Here is a 21,103-nt window from a genome sequence, read left to right on the forward strand (position 1 = left end):
TTATATGTCGTATTATTATCTGAATCGTTATTATTGTTATAGGTTCGTGAATCCAAGGACGACGATCATATTTTTAATAAGTTGAAAACTTATTATTAATATACTTTTACTACTGTGAGTATATAGTTCCATTTTTAAACTCTAAAATATTTTGGGATGAGAATACATGTATTTTATGTTTTACGCCATGGACACAAGCACTTAAAATATATTCTACGTTGAGTTGTACCACCTTGCATATCTTCCCTAATAGCTTGGTAACTAATATTTACATGTTGTAAGAACATGTAAGCGCGAATCCTATTGATAGATCTATCGGGTTTGACAACCCCAACCGGGCTAGTCGCTCTAGTATCGTAAGCGGTTGCATAGTACTTCGTTTTTACTACACTTGGTACAGTGTAGGGAGATTTCATAATAAAGGGAATATGCCACATTAATGGTTAAGTATGGTTACCGAAGCGCTCAACAACTTATAGAATATCTTTATTGAAATGTTTGTAACTATGAAATCTTGTGGTCTATATTTATATCGATGCTAGCTTTAAACCTATATATCTCACCAACCTTTGTGTTGACTGTTTAAGTATGTTTATTCTCAGGTTCTTAAGAAAGTCTTCCACTGTCGCATTATCTAAGCAAGCTTTGCATGAAGTCTCATGCTTTTGTTTAAAAGAGTGTTGCATTCAATAAAACTTTGGTCATGTATTATATTCGACTGTTATGTCACCTTTGTAATATTTGAAAATCGATGTATCATGGGGATTATTTTGTAAATAATCGCCTATATGTTTAAAACTCGTATTATGTATAATAATGGTGTGCTTTTTATGAAACGAATGCAATATTTTCTAAAACGTATCATATAGAGGTCAATTACCTCGTTATGGGACCAATGAATAACGTACTGCATTTATAGTAATATGGACGGGTCGTTTCACAACGGGGATGATAAACACTAGTTTGACTCACGAGCAATACTCCCGAACCATACCCATAACCTCCATAGCTATAACCCATAATTTCCTTAGCTCTATCCCGCTCGAAAAATAATTTCGAAATCACTCGGACAGCACTCCGTCATAATATTTTATGTATACTAATAATATCTTGAAATAATACGGAGTAAATATATATATGTAAATCGATTGAGAGAGTTTAGAGAAAAAATATTTTCAAGTTTCTATGTAATAATGAAACTTATTGAATTCTATTTATAATAGATTTTTGAATTATTAAAGTGAATTATTAAAGTATGAATTATTAAATTGAATTATTAAAGTATGAATTATTAAAGTGAATTATTAAAGTATGAATTATTAAAGTGAATTATTAAAGTATGAATTATTAAAGTGAATTATTAAAGTATGAATTATTAAAGTGAATTATTAAAGTTAAAGTAAAGTAAAAATAAAGTAAAGATAAAGTTTAAGTATAGTAAAAGTATAAAACTATGTACGTATAATACGCTTATAAATATATATAATATTAATTTAAATCGTTATATATATTTAATAAAATAAAATATAAATATCATTATCTTTATCATACTGGTTAAGTAATGAGTTGTCAAAAGTGGTTCTAGATATTTATAAAAGTTATATATGTTTTAATAATAAAGTTCTTTTTAAACTGAAAACGTTTTTGTACGTTTGAAACTAAATCAAATAAATATGATAATTTTGTTTTCCAAAACTAAATATATTTAAGAATCATTTTGTTTAAAGGTTAAAATAATGGAAATCGTTATATCATAAAACGTTTTAGAAAAGTAGAATCATATATATTCATAATAGGTTTCAAGTTTTTAAATTACAGTCTGTTGGTGAAGCATGGGATAAAGTCCAAAGGTTAAATAAACGTATGAAATCATCTTAATGAAAAATGTCGAGTTACTTAACTTGTCGATATCCAACATCTAAGTTATTTACACTCCACGTTCTTACTTATAAATCACTTTACCATTTTCCGAATGTTGTCAAAAAGAATAGATTTCTTAAATCACAGTGGACCCGTAATCATATCACAATGTATCTGATAAATCAATCATTTGATATTATCTTTTAATTCCATCGATAAACATATTGAAACAAATACGTTCGTGTAAAGTATTATACGTTTAATACTTTATTAATATTCTCAAGTTATAATATATAGATACATATATACATATCTATTTATATATAACGGTTCGTGAATCGTCGAAATTTGGTCGAGGTTATAATGAATGTATGAACACAGTTTAAAATTCTTGAGATTTAACTTAACAAACTTTGCTTATCGTGTCGGAATAATATAAAGATAAAGTTTAAATTTGGTTGGAAATTTCCGGGTTGTCACATATTAAACTTTACAGCTTGATTTTATTTGTTTTTATTCAATTTTTGTTCCTGATTGAATATTCTGTCGACCATCTATCTGTTTATGATTTGTGTAATTGTCAAATTTTGTTACGAGTCCCTCTCAATTAATCACATCGGGTTTCTATTTCAATTATTCAGTTCTATTTATATATTACACAACTGCATTTGTGGAAATTAAAAACAGAAAACTCAGTTTATAAAGCTCGCACCTCTGTTCGTGTTCATTATCATCAACAGCTCGATTTTGAATGAAATTTAAAAATCCTTAAATGCAAAGTTGTTAGTAATCATTTATATAAACTATCTGCAAATTTATAGATTTCAATTCATCATATTCATCACGAATTTTTGAGTCAAAGTTTAAGATTGAAAAGTCAACATAATTGTTTTTGGAGAAATTGGAATTCGTATCGATGTTTTAGAGTAAATTGAAGGTTCATAAAGTTTCCAAGAGCAATTTAAAACCATTTTCATGTTGTAATCATTAGCTAAAACGTCCTAGAATTTGAATTACATCTTTGAGTTCATAAACGAGTTTATAAGTTCTGTTACAGCAGTTTTTTTTAAATTATTTGGTTAAATTGATTCAAACATTGATTATGGATCGTTTTTGTTTGACGTAATGTTTCTGAAAACCACAATTAAGTAGTGTGTAAAGGGGATTAGACCTCTGGTTAAGTTTGGAGTTGAAGAAGAAGAAGGTAGAAAACAAATTAATATGGGTTAAATAAAAACGGGTTTCATAATATTCAAAAAATGAGCAGCAGCTCGGCTGGTTTGGAGGAGTGTCGGGTGTGCGAGAGGTCGAGGGTTCGAGCCCCGTCGTGGGAAATTCTTTTTAGAAAAGCTTTCAAAAGGGTATACACTTTTATATTTTCATTTTCATTATTATTATTATTATTATTATTATTATTATTATTATTATTATTATTATTATTATTATTATTATTATTATATTATTATTATTATTATTATTATTAATGTTGTTATTATTATTATTAATTAGTGTTATTACAAGTATTATAATTATCACAATTATTATTATTATTATTGTAGTTATTATTAATATTAGATATGGACTACTAGTTATTATTATTATTATTGATATAAGTATTAGTTATCATTTATAATTATAACTTTCCATTATGGTGATTATTATTATTATTATTACTAATATTATTACCATTAGTAGTATTAGTAAGTAGTATTGTTATTAATATTATCATTAGTAATAAGATCATTATTATTAAGTATTAGGTATTATTATCAAAAGTATTATTTTCATTATTTTAGTTAGTAAACTTTTCATTTTTATTAAAAACTACTGTTATTAATATTATTAATATTATTTTTATTATAGGTATTATTATTATTGTTAATATTATTGTTATTATTATTATGATTAGGATTATTAATATTATTATCATTATGAAACAATACATTATGTTATTATTTTTCATAAACATTATTATTAGTATCATTGTTATAAAAATAAGTAGTATTATTGTTATTATTACTAAAAGTATCATTACTTTTAAATCTATCATTTTTATTAAAATTATTATTTTACTATCATTATTATTAGTATCAGTATTATCTATATCATTATTATTAAAATAATTATGACTACTAAAATAAAAGTTCTAATGATGTTATTAAGGTCATAAGTGTAAAAAAATAAAGATTTTATATATACATATACTTAGTACATAAAACTTAACTATATTAGCAATTATATATATATAAAATGAAAATATATAAATAAATAATGAAACTTATAAATTATTAAAGATATAAACTACATCACTAATAATAAAATATATATATATTTATTCGATTACAATTATGTATATTAATAAATATATAAATGATATAGGTTCGTGAATCCAAGACCAACCCTACACTTGTTCAATGTCGTCATATGTATTTTTTTACTACAAAATACAGTATTGTGAGTTTCATTTGCTCCCTTTTTAAATGCTTTTGCAATATATATTTTTGGGACTGAGAATACATGCACTGCTTTTATAAATGTTTTACGAAATAGACACAAGTAATCGAAATTATATTCTATGGTTAGATTATCAAAATCGAATATCGCCCTTCAAGTCTGGTAACATAAGAATTAGGGAAATGGCCCCTAATTGACGCGAATCCTAAAGATAGATCTATTGGGCCTAACAACCCCCATTCATGTCTATGGATGGCTTTAGTACTTCGAGATTATTATTATACAGACGTCGATGTCTGTGGGGATATTCTATGCATTATGGTTAATGTCGGTTACCAGATGTTCAATCCATATGAATGATTTTTATGCAGATGGCTATATTCATGCATGATGTTTATGAGAAATGAAAATATAAAATCTTGTGGTCTATTAAAATTATGGAAATGATTGATTACGATAAACTAATGAACTCACCAACCTTTTGGTTGACACTTTAAAGCATGTTTATTCTCAGGTATTAAGGAAATCTTCCGCTGTGCATTTGCTCATTTTAGAGATATTACTTGGAGTCATTCATGACATATTTTAAAAGACGTTGCATTCGAGTCGTTGAGTTCATCAAGATTATTATTAAGTCAATTATAGTTGAATATATTATGAAATGATATGCATGCCGTCAACTTTCGATATAAAGAAAGTTTGTCTTTAAAAAAACGAATGCAATGTTTGTAAAATGTATCATATAGATGTCAAATACCTCGCGATGTAACCAAATGTAATGTATTCATCCAGATGGATTATGACGAGTCCTTTCACATACCCACCTTTGCCATTAGATAACTTTAGGATCCAAAGACCGGTAGGATTGTATAAATGACTCATTCGATGGACGTTAGAACTACCCCAGTTAAAGCATTTACCTTATAATTACCTTTCTCAGCCTAATTGTATATCATAGTCAACATTTCCTTAATCTGCATTCTTCGGATATCCCTCACCCCTATACTTTTATTGCAAGTAGGATATAATTAAAACACAAAACAACTATATTCTTTTCGAGTTAATTTAATCAAAAGACAATTCTCAATTAAGATTCAAATCGCAAAACCATTATAAGACAAGACCCTATGTCAACTTACTATTTCTACCCATGTAGAAAAGGAAAAGAAGATTTAGTCCCCGCACTTATAGATAAAAAATTTACCCACAATACCTGCTGATAACCGCTATGTCCACCTTGTTATACGACGAACGTAATCAACTTTTTGGACGATATCATATTTCGTCTACCTTCGAGCCTTCTAATACTACATGGGGGAGTATTATAAATATTAACCATGATTTGATCAAGATTGGCTGCAACATTAACTGTCTTTTTAAGAAAGCAATTGGTCTAGGAACTCGTGGAGCGGAACTCGTGGACATGAAGAATGCTATTTCACTCAATGAGTTTACCAAAAACGATAGAGACAAGTGCATTTGGCAGCTGAGTTCGTGCAAAACTTCCGTTTCTGGCAGTCTGGTGAATCATGTAAACGAATTGCTGTTGCACAACATTCAGTCGTCTTCAGAAACTTTGCGTCATAATTGGATTCCACAAAGGATCGAAATTTTTTTTATATGGAGAGTTAAAAGGCAAGCTGTGAAATGGGTCAGTGGGTATTTGATATGGAAGAATCGTAATCTCAAAATCTTTAAAAATAAAACGTGGACGAGCCCCAATAAACTAAACGAGATTCAAGTTAGATCATTCGAATGGATTTCGAGACTTCAAGTAAAATTATTATAGATCGTCATCAATTGATCTCTAACCCGGTTATCTTTGACTCATCAAATGCGGCACGATAGGGATCAGTTGACTCACGGATAAAATCTATCGCTAAGATCTTGACACTATGTTTGCAATATGTAAATTCATGAGTATATGGTAGTTATGAGTTGTTGTTAGACACAGTCATTTGAGCCTACCGGAGCTGCGGTTTTGTATATAGTTAGCTCCATTCTCATGTATCTTTTTGAGTGATTAATAAAATTAAGCTGCTTTTTTTTTTTTTTTTAAAGAGTCTTAAATGTGAAAATAAAAAAAATTACAATTCTTTTAGTGCAGAAAATTGAAATTATAATTTTTACATCCATCTTATTCTTTTCCTAAATACTCCTGTAAAATTTCACTAAGTTAAAATCGAAGTCCTTAAATAAAAGAATATCCACATTCGTAATTCTACTTGTTAATTTATTAAAAAATCTGATTTGTCAAACGCCTAAAGATTAATTATTAGTAGCTTACTGCATTTTCAAACAAAAATAAATAAATTCAAACACCATTTATTTATTTTTCAACCGGCCAAAATTATATTAAAAAACTAGCGAGAAGCTAGAAAAAGTACAAAGCAAAAATTCAAAGTTTTAAAGCAACGAAATTAACAATTACATAAAATTTAAAGGATCTTTCAACCACTCCGTCAAAAATTTGGAGCAAATCTAGATTTGTGCGTGTCATCTTTGCACATGGGTCATACAAATCTTCTCCGTATCGTTCCAATTTTATCGGATGTCCCCGAAGGGACTCCCACAAACACCATTTATGTAAAATACATTGTATTATAACTGATTATTTAATTATTATAATCGTCAAAAACGTATTATCAATCTTAAAAAATGTAAATCCAAACTACTTATAAACTTTACATGTTAAATTATTTGAAAACATATCAAAAACCAACTACAAAAAATCTAATTTGTCCCTCCATTATCTTCATAAATATATATAAAATTCTTAGATTGCTTAGGATTCTATTCCTGGCTTTAAATAAGGCATGTCCAAAAGTGTTTGCACAATTCCAAAGTAATCTTACAATTGACCGTGACCCAAGGTCTAATTACTTTTATAACATTTTACCCAACATAGAACCAGCTCGAGCCCACTTTTCATAAGGGTAAATCTGTAAATTCAAACACCACAAATTCCCTATATTTAGCTAGTGCCAACAAACCAACATAAAAACAACTCTGCAGTTGACAGAAGCACTTCTGGGTTTTAAGAAAAACATACAGAAATCTTCCAGAAAGCTTTCAGTATTCCCATTTTGTCCCTCAACTTTTCCAATAATACCACTTTTACCCTCTCTTCTTGCTTGTCTCATCAACACTCTGAAAAAACTACAACATAACTTTGTCAACAAAGCTAGATTTTTCATCTTTTTTTATGCACAAGCAGTGTATCAAAAAGCTTAAATCTTTACAAATTTCATTAATGGGTTCTCAGTAAGGTATGATCTTTTCCTTAAATTTTACTTACTTTGATCAATTTTTCGAAAATAGTCTGTTAAAATAGGTCAACTATGTGTAAAGTTTCAATCTTTTTTGTTAATTTTTTATTTTTTTATCTGGGTAGATTGGATTTTGATTGGTTAATTTGAATATCTACATGTGGTCTATATAGCAGGATGTTTGATTGTGAAGTTGAAGCTTCTTTTTATTTTTTCCGTTGAATGAGCTGTGAATTACTTTTGAAAAGATTGCACTTTACTAGGTCTAATGTATGTACCCCCTTTTCAACTTTTTATGTGTACTTGGATTTTAATAAGATTGGGTGCTTCTCTTTATGATCTGTTATCCACAACTTTTATGGAATCAAAATGTATGCTATAATTGTTTATTTTAATTGTACTTTCCCCTTTGGGTTAATTGCCTCGTGGTTACTTTATGGGCCAAATAATTTTTAATCACTTGAATGTGAACAAATTTTGAATGTTAATTTTGGGTATTTTTTTATTTAGGGAATTTCCTTGACAATTTTAGATAGTGAAAGATGCCAGGGTTAGTTTTGGATGAAATTCAAGAAGATAGAGTGGTTGATGAAATTTCGGAAATAGGAATTTTGCCGAAAACGAATAATATTAATATGGATTTAAGCAAGTCTCCTGAAATTGTGGATGCTAGGAATAGTAAGAGTGTGGTTGTCGAGCCTTCAATCGATCAACTTTACGATAATGTGTGTGAAATGCAGAGTTCGGATCAATCACCATCTCGACTTAGTTACGGATCAGATGGTGAAGAATCTAGAATCGATTCCGAATTGAGACATTTAGTTGGAGGTGAGATTAAAGAAGTTGAAATTCTTCAACAAGATGAAGAGATCATAAAAGTTGAAGATAAACAAGAAAGCTCAAAATCTCTTTCATCAAAGAAATCAAAAAAAGCTTCTGAATTGGAGTCAGAAGTGAATTCAAGATCTAGTTCTAAGACCAAACCCCATCAAAAAACCACTAAAAACGCAGCCTTTAGTGATAAGAATTCGGATCTTGGCCCGTATTTGCTTAAACAAGCTCGTGATTTATTATCATCTAGTGATAACCCTCGTAGGGCCCTCGATTTAGCTCAGCGAGCAACAAAAGCCTTTAAAAAATCTGCAAATGGTAAACCTAGTTTAGACTGTGTTATGTGTTTGCACGTTACAGCAGCCATATACTGTAATTTAGGCCAGTACAACGATGCCATACCGATTCTTGAAAATTCCATTACCATTCCGGTAATCGAACAAGGTCAAGATCATGCACTTGCTAAATTCGCGGGTTATATGCAGTTGGGTGATACTTATTCCATGTTGGGTCAAATTGAAAACTCGTTACAGTGTTACAAATCGGGTTTGGATTTACAGAAAAAGACGTTAGGTGAAAACGACCCAAGAGTTGGCGAAACGTGTAGGTATCTTGCTGAAGCTCATGTTCAAGCGCTGCAATTCGATGAAGCTGAAAAACTTTGTCAAATGGGTCTGGATATCCATAGAGAAAATGGGTCGCCCGCGTCTTTAGAAGAAGCGGCTGATCGTAAACTTATGGGTTTAATATGTGAAACGAAAGGGGATCACGAAGGTGCACTTGAGCATTTGGTTATGGCTAGTATGGCTTTGGTGGCTAATGGGCATGAAAACGAGGTTTCGTCTATTGATTTAAGCATAGGAGACACGTATTTATCACTATCGAGATTCGATGAGGCTGTTCACGCGTACCAAAAGGCGCTCACGGCTTTTAAATCATTGAAAGGTGAGAATCATCCCACAGTTGCTTCTGTTTTCGTTCGTTTGGCTCATTTATATAACAAAACTGGAAAAATTCGGGACTCGAAATCCTACTGTGAAAACGCTCTTCGTATATATGAAAAACCTGTTCTCGGGATCCCACAAGAGGAAATTGCGAGTGGGTTTACAGATGTTGCGGCTATTTACGAGTCGATGAACGAGCTCGATTATGCTTTGAAATTGTTGCAAAAGGCGTTGAAGATATACAACGATGTTCCAGGTCAGCAAAACACGATTGCGGGAATTGAAGCTCAAATGGGAGTAATGTATTATGTGTTGGGTAAATACTCGGAATCTTATGATTCATTCAAAAACGCCATCTTAAAGCTGCGTGCTAGTGGTGAAAAGAAATCGGCGTTTTTTGGTATCGCACTTAACCAAATGGGACTCACTTGTGTGCAATTGTATTTTATAAACGAAGCGTTAGATCTTTTTGAAGAAGCAAGAAACGTATTGGAACATGAAAACGGATCATATCACCCTGATACCCTTGCGGTTTACAGCAATCTTGCTGGCACTTATGATGCAGTTGGAAGGTATATTACTGTTTAAAGTGTTTTTATTAAAACATTCAAAGCTCAATTCATTATATAATTTTATCAAATGTTATATATAACACAAAAATATTTACGGTCAAAGTTGACAAAGAAGACTTTGAAAAGTGGACACTTATAGTGGGTCGTAAGGAGTATAAATTTGCTGCAAATAATGCTTTTTTTTTTTAATTGCTGTGTAAATTTATTTTTGTTTTGCATTAGATTGGATGATGCAATTGCAATATTGGAAAGAGTCGTTGTGATGAGGGAAGAAAAGCTCGGGACTGCACACCCTGACGTTGACGATGAAAAGAGACGGCTAGCCGAGTTGCTAAAAGAGGCAGGAAAGGTTCGAACCAAAAAGACCAGGTCATTAGAACACTTTCTTGATGCGAGCCATGGATCAACAACCAACAATGGTGTTACTGCTACTAATCAAGGTATGATGATAAACAGGTAAAAACGTGTGAAATTTTCCCTGTCCGAATATGTTTACTCAGATATACGCGACCTAACTGGACCATCACGTGAAGTTTAAAGAAAAGTTGATGAAATGGTCTTGAAATACGCGCTCGTTTTGTTTTGTTTTATTGTTTTTTGCAATACTGAGTTGATGAAGTTGTATTGTTGTACTTGTTTTAAGTTATTATGTGAGATTTCACTTATGGGTTTGAATTCATTTGTACATTATCATACATGTTTTGAAGAAAATATTAAAGTCTTGTACATTTTGTACAATCATGAGATGTTTTTCAGAGTATCTGTTCCTTATTACATCACCTATCAGGTGTGTCTTTATTATGTTTCTTTTGGGGACCCTTTACCATCATCTTATTTGAAGGTGGGTCTATGTTCATGATAAAATTACAACACTTTTTGCTCTAAATATGACTTTAAGTTTTGAACTTTTCTCGTCTTAGACGGAATCTTGGACTCATTCGCTTGTTGTCATTGTTACCAATTCTTATTATGAGTGTTTCAGTGTTTGTACAAGTTTTTTTATATATATTTTTTATTTTTTTATTTTTTTATTTTTTGGATATTGGTGGTGGCCAATAGTACTTGACAATCATTGAAGAGGATACAGGCTGATGCTGGTTGTTTTCTGTACCATGTGTGTGCATTTTCTATACTAGTTATTGCATCTGCCTTTACAGATGTTTTTGGCCCATTGTATTATTTGCTATTTTTATTTTTATTAACATGGGGTGGTTATGTTTTATATATATATATATATATATATATATATATATATATATATATATATATATATATATATATATATATATAGTGGTAGGATAAAGAGGGAAGTAACCATTCGGGGGGAAGCAAAAACTTTTTTTTTTTTTTCGTTTTTTGAAAAAACTTTGTTCACGAACATTATAGATGAGATGAAAATATGAACATTTAGTAGAGACACTTTGTGATAAATGTTTTTATTTCGGCGGGAAAACGCTCGAAGAAGTAATATATAACAATTATCGTGTTTTTCGAGCGTATTTTGAGGTTTTAGCTATTGGGGTTTAGATATTAGGGTTTAGATATTAGGGTTTATAGGGTTTAGATATTAGGGTTTAGAAATTTAGGGTTTAGATTTAGGGTTTAGATTTAGGATTTAGATTGAGTTTTTAACACGAACGGTTTAGGGTTTAGGGTTTAGGGTTGGGTGTTTTGGGTTTATGGAATAAACTCAAAACACCAAACTCTAAACCCTAAACCCTAAACACTAAACTCTAAATCGGGCTAAATTTTACTTCACAAAACATGGAAAAAAAAACGTTCATATTCTTCACGAACAATATTATCTTGAATGTTATTTTTGTCGATCGTTTTCCCGCCTAAATAATAACATTCATCACGAAGTGTCTCATCTAAATGTTCATATTTTCGTGTGATCTTGATGCCGGAAAAAAAAATTCAAAAAAAACTAAAAAAAAAAAAATTTGCTTCCCCCCGCTTCCCCCCGATTGGTTACTTCCTCATTGATCCTGCCCCTATATATATATATATATATTTTTTTTTTTATTTTTTTTTTTTTTTTTTTGAAAGGCAAAATTTCATTTCAAAAACAAGGAATAGAGTACAATCCAAGCTTGCGAAGAGCAAGCTTACACCTAAAAAAACAGACACGAACAATTAAACAAACATGAATTACAAGCTCCTACGCTACTAGAAATTAACCGTGGTCGTCAACAACATTTGGACAAGAAAGCCATTGGAGCCAATCAAGGGACCATTTGCACGAACGCCTTGAAATCCACTCGAAAAATTTGATTTGGATTTCATTTAGAACCATAGGACTGATCATTTTCTTGTTTTGGAACAAAGTGAGGTTGCGATTACGCCATATGTAATAAGCCGTGACCCATTCGATAGCCATCCATAAGTTTGAGGATTGATCCGATTGGGAGGGGTTAACAATTCCTTTGAGCATATCTTCCATTTGGGAGTATAGTGGCCGATTGATCTTCCACCACCTAAACACTCGGGACCAAAGATCTTTTGCAAAAGGACAATGAATGAAGATGTGTTCAACCGTTTCAATATCGTTGTTGCATATTGGACAAAGTACCGTGTCGAGATCCACACCGCGTTTCAATATCGTTATGTTTTATATTGTTTGTAAATTAAATGAAAATGATAGTAGTTGTATATAGTTTGATGGAAAATTGAATAGTGACAATTTGGGTACAGCTTGCTATGTAGGGTCTAATGTCCAAATTATATGAAATATTTAATTTAATTATTAGTATTATCAGAAATTTCCTTTGAATATATCTGATTTTAAAAAACTTCCATTGTATATATTCAATTATTTGTAAAGTCCGATTAATGATTAATTTTAGAAACAATTACGTTGTTGGTACCTGTGGTTTGTTAGCTTTTGCACCATAACAACTATACTTTTATTTTTGCGTGATTGGTACCCGTGGTTTCATTATGTTACATGGTTAATATGCAAGATTAACGTCTGTAAAAAAACAAACGGAAAGCCCTCACATGTGCCACACATGTGAGGGTATTTTCGTCCCTTCAATCATTTAATTATATACTTCGTATAAGTCAAGTCTGGGCCTGCATATATGGCAAGTAAAATCAACCCACGCAAACTCAATTCTGGACGTATATTATGGACGTGCGTATACGGCTATGTTAATAAAAAAATCACAAACCCTAAAGATTTCTAGACTTATTGTGAATAATGGATACATGATTATACAAGATGAGAAACGAATTAAACTCATTTGATGTCAACTTGATTTATAGTATGATTTCAATTTTTGTTTTTGTTTTTCCTGTTACTGTTACATTGATGATTTATTGTAGTAATAATTTTTCTTTGTCGAATTTTTTATCAAGTTTTGTTAATTTTTTTCCTGTTACTATTACAGTAATATACTGTTACAATCAATTTCTTTTTTATCGAATTTTTCTATCTAGTTCTTGAATGATTTTTATTTAATGACTGTTTGGTCAAAACAGTTTGGGTCATTGGGTCAAAACTGTTTGGTCTAAACAGTTTGGGTCATTGGTCACAACTATTTTTGGGTGTAAATGACCACAATGAATGAAAACAGTTAAAATCATTTGGTGGATGAAAAGTACAGTTTGGGTCAAAACAGTTAAAAGCCTTTCGGTAAAAAAAAAATAAAAAAAAATAAAAAAATAAAAAATTTGGGTCAACTGGTTTTGGGTCTACATGACCACCAAGATTGAAAAAACACTTAAAAGCCTTTGGAAAAAAAAATTTAAAAAAAAAATAGGAAAATAGAAAGAAAAAAAAAAAGAAAAAAAAAAAAAAAAATTTGAGTCAACTGGTTTTGACATTTCGGGTCTGCAAAACCACCAAGCAATCTCTAAGAGTGTTGACATTTTTGGTTAGTTAAGGCCTTCTGGCTTAGCTCAGTTCGAGCTGGCATATTTAACATGTGACATGAGCCACTCATGTAGCCAAATTCATTAGCAATTTAAGAAAAAAAGGAACAACAATAAATTAGTTTACTTCTGATTAAAATGAGGAAGTTGGTAATGTAAGGATATTAGGACCCAAAACAACGCAAGTGATTCAACAAGATCACTCACCGATAGTAATTCTACAAGATTACTAACCCACTTAATGAACGAAAGATTATAAATGCAAGAAATGTAAATCGACACAAGAGATAACGTGGTTATATGCAATCGTTGTGATTGCTTTAGTCCACGGACCAACTAGAGAATGTATTTAATGAATATTTGTGGTGTGCTTACAATGAGTTATAAGAGGGTCTATTTATAGAATGATTTAAGGAGTAAGCTAAAAACAATTCCTTGAAGCTTCATGTGAGTTTCCTGACAGTTTCATGGAGGCTACATGTGAGTTTCCTGACAGCTTCGTGGAAGCTACATGTGAATTTCCTAACAACTTCGTAAAAGCTACATGTGAGTTTCCTAACAACTTCGTGGAAGCTTCGTGTGAGTTTCCTGGAATCTTCCCTCTAATTGTTTAAAGTTCTCCATATCTCCAACAATCTCCCACTTGGAGACTTTGAACAAACCCAACCTTCGTCAACCCAAAATGTCAACGATCTAACCAAGAACGTTAAACCACCATTATACCGCCAAACTCCATTTGGGACACGCACACTCAACACATACTTCGGATGAGCAGACTTTCGATACAAGGTCTTCAACACTACTTGTTAGAATATTAAGTCTCTAATTCTCTAGTTGGGGTCTTCTCTCATCAATTCATTAGAAGACCAATTGAGGTAATGCAAAACCTCAATTTCTCTGTCGTAACAACCTTAGTAAACATATCAGCAGGATTCTTCGTACCAAGGATTTTCTCCAATAATAAAGTACCATCATTTATATGTTGTCGAATAAAATGATACCTTATCTTGATGTGTTTCGTACGACTATGAAACACCGGATTCTTCCCAAGATGTATTGCACTTTGATTATCACAATACAAGACGCAATAGTCTTGTCTTTTACCCAACTCACCTAAGAAGTTTTTCAACCAAACAAGCTCTTTAGAAGCTTCTGCAATAGCCATATATTCGGCTTCGGTGGTTGATAAAGCAACACTCTTTTGTAGTCGAGACATCCAACTAACCGCCGTCTTCCCTATTGTGAAAACATAACTCGTAGTGCTTTTCCCCGAATCGTCACATCCACCCAAATTAGCATCCGCATAACCTCTAAGTATGACATTGCTTTTAGAGAAGCACAATCCCATATTAGAAGTACCTTTCAAATAACGAAGTAACCATTTAACCGCTTCCCAATGCTCTTTCCCCGGATTAGACATATAACTACTTACAACTCCCACTGCGTGAGCAATATCGGGTCTTGTACAAACCATGGCATTCATAACACTACCCACTGCCGATGCATATGGAACCTTTTCTATCTCCATTTTGTCTTCTTCCGTTTTAGGTGATTGACTTTTCGATAGCTTTATCGTGCTACCCAAAGGCATAGAACGAGCCTTTGAATTTTCCATGTTAAACCTCTCTACAACTTTCTCAATATATTTAGATTGAGACAAGTATAGAGTACCCTTTACACGATCACGCACAATACTCATGCCAAGTATTTGCCTAGCACCACCAAGATCTTTCATCTCGAACTCATGGGAAAGTAATCCCTTCAACTTGTTGATTTCGGACATGTTGGAACCTGCAAGTAACATGTCATCAACATACAACAATAAGATTATGTAAGAAGACTTGAATTTCTTCAAGTAGCAACAGTGATCCGCTTCACATCTTAAGAAATCAATCTTCTTCATAAACTCGTCAAACTTCAAGTACCATTGCCGAGGTGCTTGCTTCAATCCATACAAACTTTTCTTTAGCTTACAAACCCACTTCTCTTTACCCTTTACCTCAAAGCCCTCGGGTTGCCTCATATAGATCTCTTCATCAAGGTTACCATGTAAGAATGCGGCCTTCACATCTAGTTGCTCTAGATGTAAGTCCTCGGATGCAACCATAGAAAGTACCAAACGAATAGTAGTCATCTTCACCACCGGTGAAAATATCTCTTGGTAGTCAACTCCTTTCTTTTGTTGAAAGCCTTTAACCACCAAACGAGCCTTGTACCTTTTCTTGCCATCCAACTCATTCTTGATTCGATACATCCATTTACTTTGCAACGCCCTTTTATCATGATGTAATTTCACTAGTTACCAAGTTTTATTCTTCTCAAGTGACCCCATCTCTTCTTTCATGGCAAGCTCCCATTGTATGGATTCTTTTGTCTTCCTTGCCTCAAAGTAACTTTCGGGTTCACCATTCTCGGTATAGAGCAAGTAGTTTGCTGATGGAGAATACCTAGGATTAGGTTTGGGCACTCTAGTCGAGCGTCTTAGTGTAGGAGCAACCGAAATGGTTGGACCGGTTTCATTTGTGTCCTCCCCATCACTAGAACTCGCACTATGTTCGGAATCATCACCGCTTTCCGAACCATTTCCATCATTAGCATTTTCTGACGCCTCACCGTTAATTGGAAATTCATTGTTACCCGTACTCCCACTAGAACCTACAAGATCATCAATAGAAACATCGTCAAAAGTAACATGACCCGGTTTGGGACTCCCCGTTTTCGGTTTGCCATAAACTGAATCTTCATCAAAGGTAACATCACGAGAACGAATCACTTTTCTAGCCTTGTTATCCCAACAACGATAACCCATTTCATCCGACCCGTAACCTATGAAAATACACTTCTTTGACTTAGCTTCAAGCTTGTCTCTATCCGCATCTTTGGTCTTCACATATGCATTACACCCAAAGATCCTAAGGTGATTATAACTCACCTTCTTACCTTGCCATTCTTCCTCGGGAATTCGGAAACCCAACGGTGTTGAGGGTCCCCTATTTATCAAATAAGCCGCCGTATTTACCGCATCCGCCCAAAACATCTTAGGCAAACCGGCATGTAGTCTCATACTCTTAGCCCTTTCATTTAACGTACGATTCATACGTTCGGCGACCCCATTGTGTTGCGGTGTCTCCGGTACGATTTTCAACATTCTAATACTGAGATTTGCACAATGGTCTTTAAACTCAAGACTACCATATTCCCCTCCATTATCCGACTTCAAGCACTTGACTTTCAAATTAGTCTCATTTTCTACCATAGCTTTCCACTTCACAAAAGTATAGAATACATCGGATTTAGCTTTAAGAAAATAAAACCATACCTTTCGAGTGGAGTCGTCAATGAAGGTGACATAATAGCGAGAACCTCCATGTGATTCTACATTGGTTGGACCAAACACATCCGTATGAACAAGCTCCAATTTCTCCAACTTAGGAGCATTTCCCGATTTCCCAAAAGTCACTTTCTTTTGCTTCCCATATACACATGGTTCGCAAAATCCAAGTTCTACCTTTTTCAAATCTGGAATTCTCCCACTCGAAACAAGCATCTTCATACCCTTCTCACTCATATGCCCGAGTCTTCGGTGCCATAGAGTTGATTCGGATTCAACATTAACCGTAGCAACCACAGTGTCTTCATCAAACACTTCAACCATATAAAGAGTTCCCCTTTTATGTCCACGAGCCACAATACAACTACCATTAACCACCTTCCATTGGCGGTTTTCAAAAGTAACCGCGTTACCTTCATCATCTAATTGACCAACCGAAATAAGTTTCCTTTTTAATTTAGGAATGTACCTTACGTTTTTCAAGGTCCAATTAGAGCCAAGAGTAGTCTTCAATACAACATCTCCAATGCCCTCTATATTGAGTTGTTTGTCGTCCGCCAATCTCACCTTGCCTGATATGAACGAAAATTCTTCATCATGCTTTTGACATGAGTAGCATGAAACGAAGCTCCCGAATCCAAAATCCAAGACTCCATAGAATTTTCAACACTACATAAAAGTGCATCATCACTTTCTTCCTCGGTCAAGTTCACACCTTTCGCCGGACCATTTTTACAATTCCTTTGAAAGTGTCCTTTTTGATTGCAACCCCAACAAACAGCTTTACTTCTATCTTTCGATGGATACCTCTTCTTAGACTTCTTTCTACCCTTCTTCTTACCGCGATCAAATTTCCTACCACGGTTGTCGGTACTTAACAAAGAACCGGATGTCGATTCCCCCGAGTTTCTCCTACGAGTATCTTCACCAAGAATCAAATCCCGTATTCCTTCAAACGCTAGCTTAGTAGTTCCCGTAGAGCTACTAACTGCGGTAACCGTACCCGACCAACTTTCCGGTAATGATGAAAGCAAGATTAGTGCCTTTAACTCATCATCAAACACAATATCTACCGATGCTAACCTCGATATGATGTTGTTGAACTCGTTGATATGATCTGTTGCACTCGTACCTTCCTTCATCTTCGTATTGAACAATTGTCGCATGAGAAAAACCTTATTAGAAGCGGTAGGTTTCTCATACATGTTAGAGAGTGCTTTCAAGCAAGCAAACGTCGTCTTCTCATTCACAACGTTGTATGCAACGTTCTTAGCAAGTGAAAGACGAATCGCACCCAAAGCTTGACGTTCCAAAAGCGTCCAATCGGCATCGCTCATGTTTTCGGGCTTGGTCTCTAACAGAGGTTGATGTAGCTTCTTTTGATACAAGTAATCTTCAATTTGCATCTTCCAAAAGCCAAAGTCTCTCCCATCGAATCGGTCGATTCTAAACTTTCCGTCTTCTGCCATCGTACCCAAAGTCGAAACCTTGAGCTCTGATACCAGTTGTAAGGATATTAGGACCCAAAAAAACGCAAGTGATTCAACAAGATCACTCACCGATAGTAATTCTACAAGATTACTAACCCACTTAATGAACGAAAGATTATAAATGCAAGAAATGTAAATCGACACAAGAGATAACGTGGTTATATGCAATCGTTGTGATTGCTTTAGTCCACGGACCAACTAGAGAATGTATTTAATGAATATTTGTAGTGTGTTTACAATGAGTTATAAGAGGGTCTATTTATAGAATGATTTAAGGAGTAAGCTAAAAACAATTCCTTGAAGCTTCATGTGAGTTTTCTGACAGCTTCATGGAGGCTACATGTGAGTTTCCTGACAGCTTCGTGGAAGCTACATGTGAATTTCCTAACAACTTCGTAGAAGCTACATGTGAGTTTCCTAACAACTTTGTGGAAGCTTCGTTTGAGTTTCCTGGAATCTTCCCTCTAATTGTTTAAAGTTCTCCATATCTCCAACAGGTAATGGACAACAGTTTCTATGCTGGGAATTTCAAGACACTTAGTTTGCTTGTGATGTAGACTTCATTTAAAATCAATCTTATGATGTAGACTTCATTTAAAATCAATCATCAATATCATACACCAACCATTATTAGTACACCAATTAAAAAAAGAAAATGTAACATTATGACTGTTCTTTATATTGTTTTAGGGTTTTGGGTATGAATTACACTCTTTGTTGGTTACTTTGGGTTTAGTAGAGAAATGGTCAAAAATAATTACAGGATAACTCGTTAAGTTTCTCGGATAGACCGAATAATGAAAATCTTATCCGTGTTATTTGGAGTAATGACAATTATTAATCAAAGTTTCGGTGAACGAAATGCAACACTTTTTTATGGCTCCTGGGGCTGCTTCCAAATTTTGATTATTTTTCTAACAACAGAAAAGTAACCTTTTATTAAAACAAAAAACAAAAAGATGAAATTACAATTTGGATGGGTATGAGCTTCCACAATACAACTCGAGACTAAAGTTACACAACCTATTACAGGATACTAAGTATAACAAAAATTTGAAAGCAGAACCATGCGCAAATAGTAATCCTCAAAACAAGATGCCAAGCGTTAGGGCAACTTGTTGGACAAGCAGGACAAGCACCAGGCACCAGTACTGAATAAACCCAGTGACAAAGCGGCCCGATCAGAGCCCATTTCGCCCCAAAACATGACAACCCATTTGAGAAGAGAAAAATGTTGGACCGCATGAATTCATGATTGTTACCCGAACCAAGCATTTGCAGCTCACTCCCATCCTAGTCTCAAATCTTTAGCCAATTCCAGTCCTTGTACAGATATCCTTATCATAGGAACGAGGGTTAGAAGTCCATTGGGTCCACTCGAGGTTAATCTTTTTATTCTGATTAGAAAACCATTCATAACTTTTGATTTGAATTTCATTAAAAACCATTGCACTTGTTAATTTTGATTTAGAGAAGGTAGATGCATTCCTATTTTTCCATATCATATAACTCGTGACCCATTCTATTGTTTGCCAAAGTTGCTTACCACTTGGTGAGGAAAACGAAAATCCTTTAGTTGTCTATTTACACCATTAGGTCGACCACCATTTGGGTCGACTACCCCTTTACCCGGTCGACCACTTTAGTTTTCAAGGTAGTCGACCAACATTCTTCATTGATGTTGGTCGACTACTTCAATGAGATGGTCGACTTCAAGGTCGACCGACTTGTTAGCCATAAGTGGGTCGACTAACCCTATTCGACCATACTTGCGTTGTAGGCGACCGATTAGTGGGTCGACTATATTAGTGAAATAAACAGTGTATTTGAACAACAAATATTATATATTATCTCATACTACATTTATTGATTACACAACAAATAACACAAGTTACAGACACAACACATACACGATAGTTAAACGGCGGAAAACATACGAACACACATACCTATCATCCATGGCAGTTAAACACATTTAAAACACAAAGAAGAAGCTAATCATCACTCAAATTGTAAGTGGAGCCAAATTGCGTTGAGCATGAGTCTTCACGTTTTCCTTTACCCTTGCCCTTTACCAACCCCTTCGGTTTGTTTTTGAGTTACACTTGGACTTTTGTTTACCTTCAGAAAGATCATAATGTGCAGTGCAAGTTGATCTAGTATGCCCATATTCCAAGCAACGACTGCATTTTATTTTAGATTTGAAATTGTCTTTGTCCTCTCCTTGGGACGGTATACGAGCAGTACTCTTCAGTCTACCCGATTGTCGCTTTGTAACCAATGGCGGTAGGACGGTTTGTAGGTGTCCTGGATCTATCCATTCAGAAATATGATCTAGCGGGTTAAGATCTTCCATGTATGCCGACTTGTACGTTTGAGTGTGGAAATACTTCTGAACGTGTGTAGTAACGTTACGTAGGACAAAATACCTTGCTACTGCCATTACATGTCCACAGGGTATATCGAAAAACTGCCA

The 21,103-nt window shown here is 33.6% G+C and overlaps 1 protein-coding gene and 1 non-coding gene across 2 annotated transcripts; one reads left to right on the forward strand and one right to left on the reverse strand.

Annotated features, from left to right (window-relative positions):
* Positions 1-6,778: 6,778 nt before the first annotated feature.
* LOC139895494 (U6 spliceosomal RNA) lies at positions 6,779-6,881 on the reverse strand. The gene has a single exon (XR_011775932.1). It is a non-coding gene; the product is annotated as a U6 spliceosomal RNA (small nuclear RNA).
* Positions 6,882-7,446: 565 nt separating this feature from the next.
* Positions 7,447-10,667, forward strand: LOC139892474 (protein KINESIN LIGHT CHAIN-RELATED 3-like). Its single transcript, XM_071875572.1, has 3 exons — positions 7,447-7,583; positions 8,094-9,930; positions 10,153-10,667. The coding sequence occupies exons 2-3, from the start codon at positions 8,126-8,128 to the stop codon at positions 10,388-10,390; spliced, it is 2,043 nt and encodes a 680-aa protein (XP_071731673.1). The 5' UTR covers positions 7,447-7,583; positions 8,094-8,125; the 3' UTR covers positions 10,391-10,667.
* The last annotated feature ends 10,436 nt before the right edge of the window (positions 10,668-21,103 follow it).

The sequence above is a fragment of the Rutidosis leptorrhynchoides genome, chromosome 2 (genome assembly GCF_046630445.1).
Source record: "Rutidosis leptorrhynchoides isolate AG116_Rl617_1_P2 chromosome 2, CSIRO_AGI_Rlap_v1, whole genome shotgun sequence".
Taxonomy (NCBI): Eukaryota; Viridiplantae; Streptophyta; class Magnoliopsida; order Asterales; family Asteraceae; genus Rutidosis; species Rutidosis leptorrhynchoides.

Excerpts from the sequence above, each read along its gene's own strand:
- LOC139892474 (XM_071875572.1), top strand. The coding sequence starts at position 8,126 with ATGCCAGGGTTAGTTTTGGATGAAATTCAAGAAGATAGAGTGGTTGAT. Across the intron at positions 9,931-10,152 it reads ACTTATGATGCAGTTGGAAG|ATTGGATGATGCAATTGCAA; the intron begins GTATATTACTGT and ends GTTTTGCATTAG.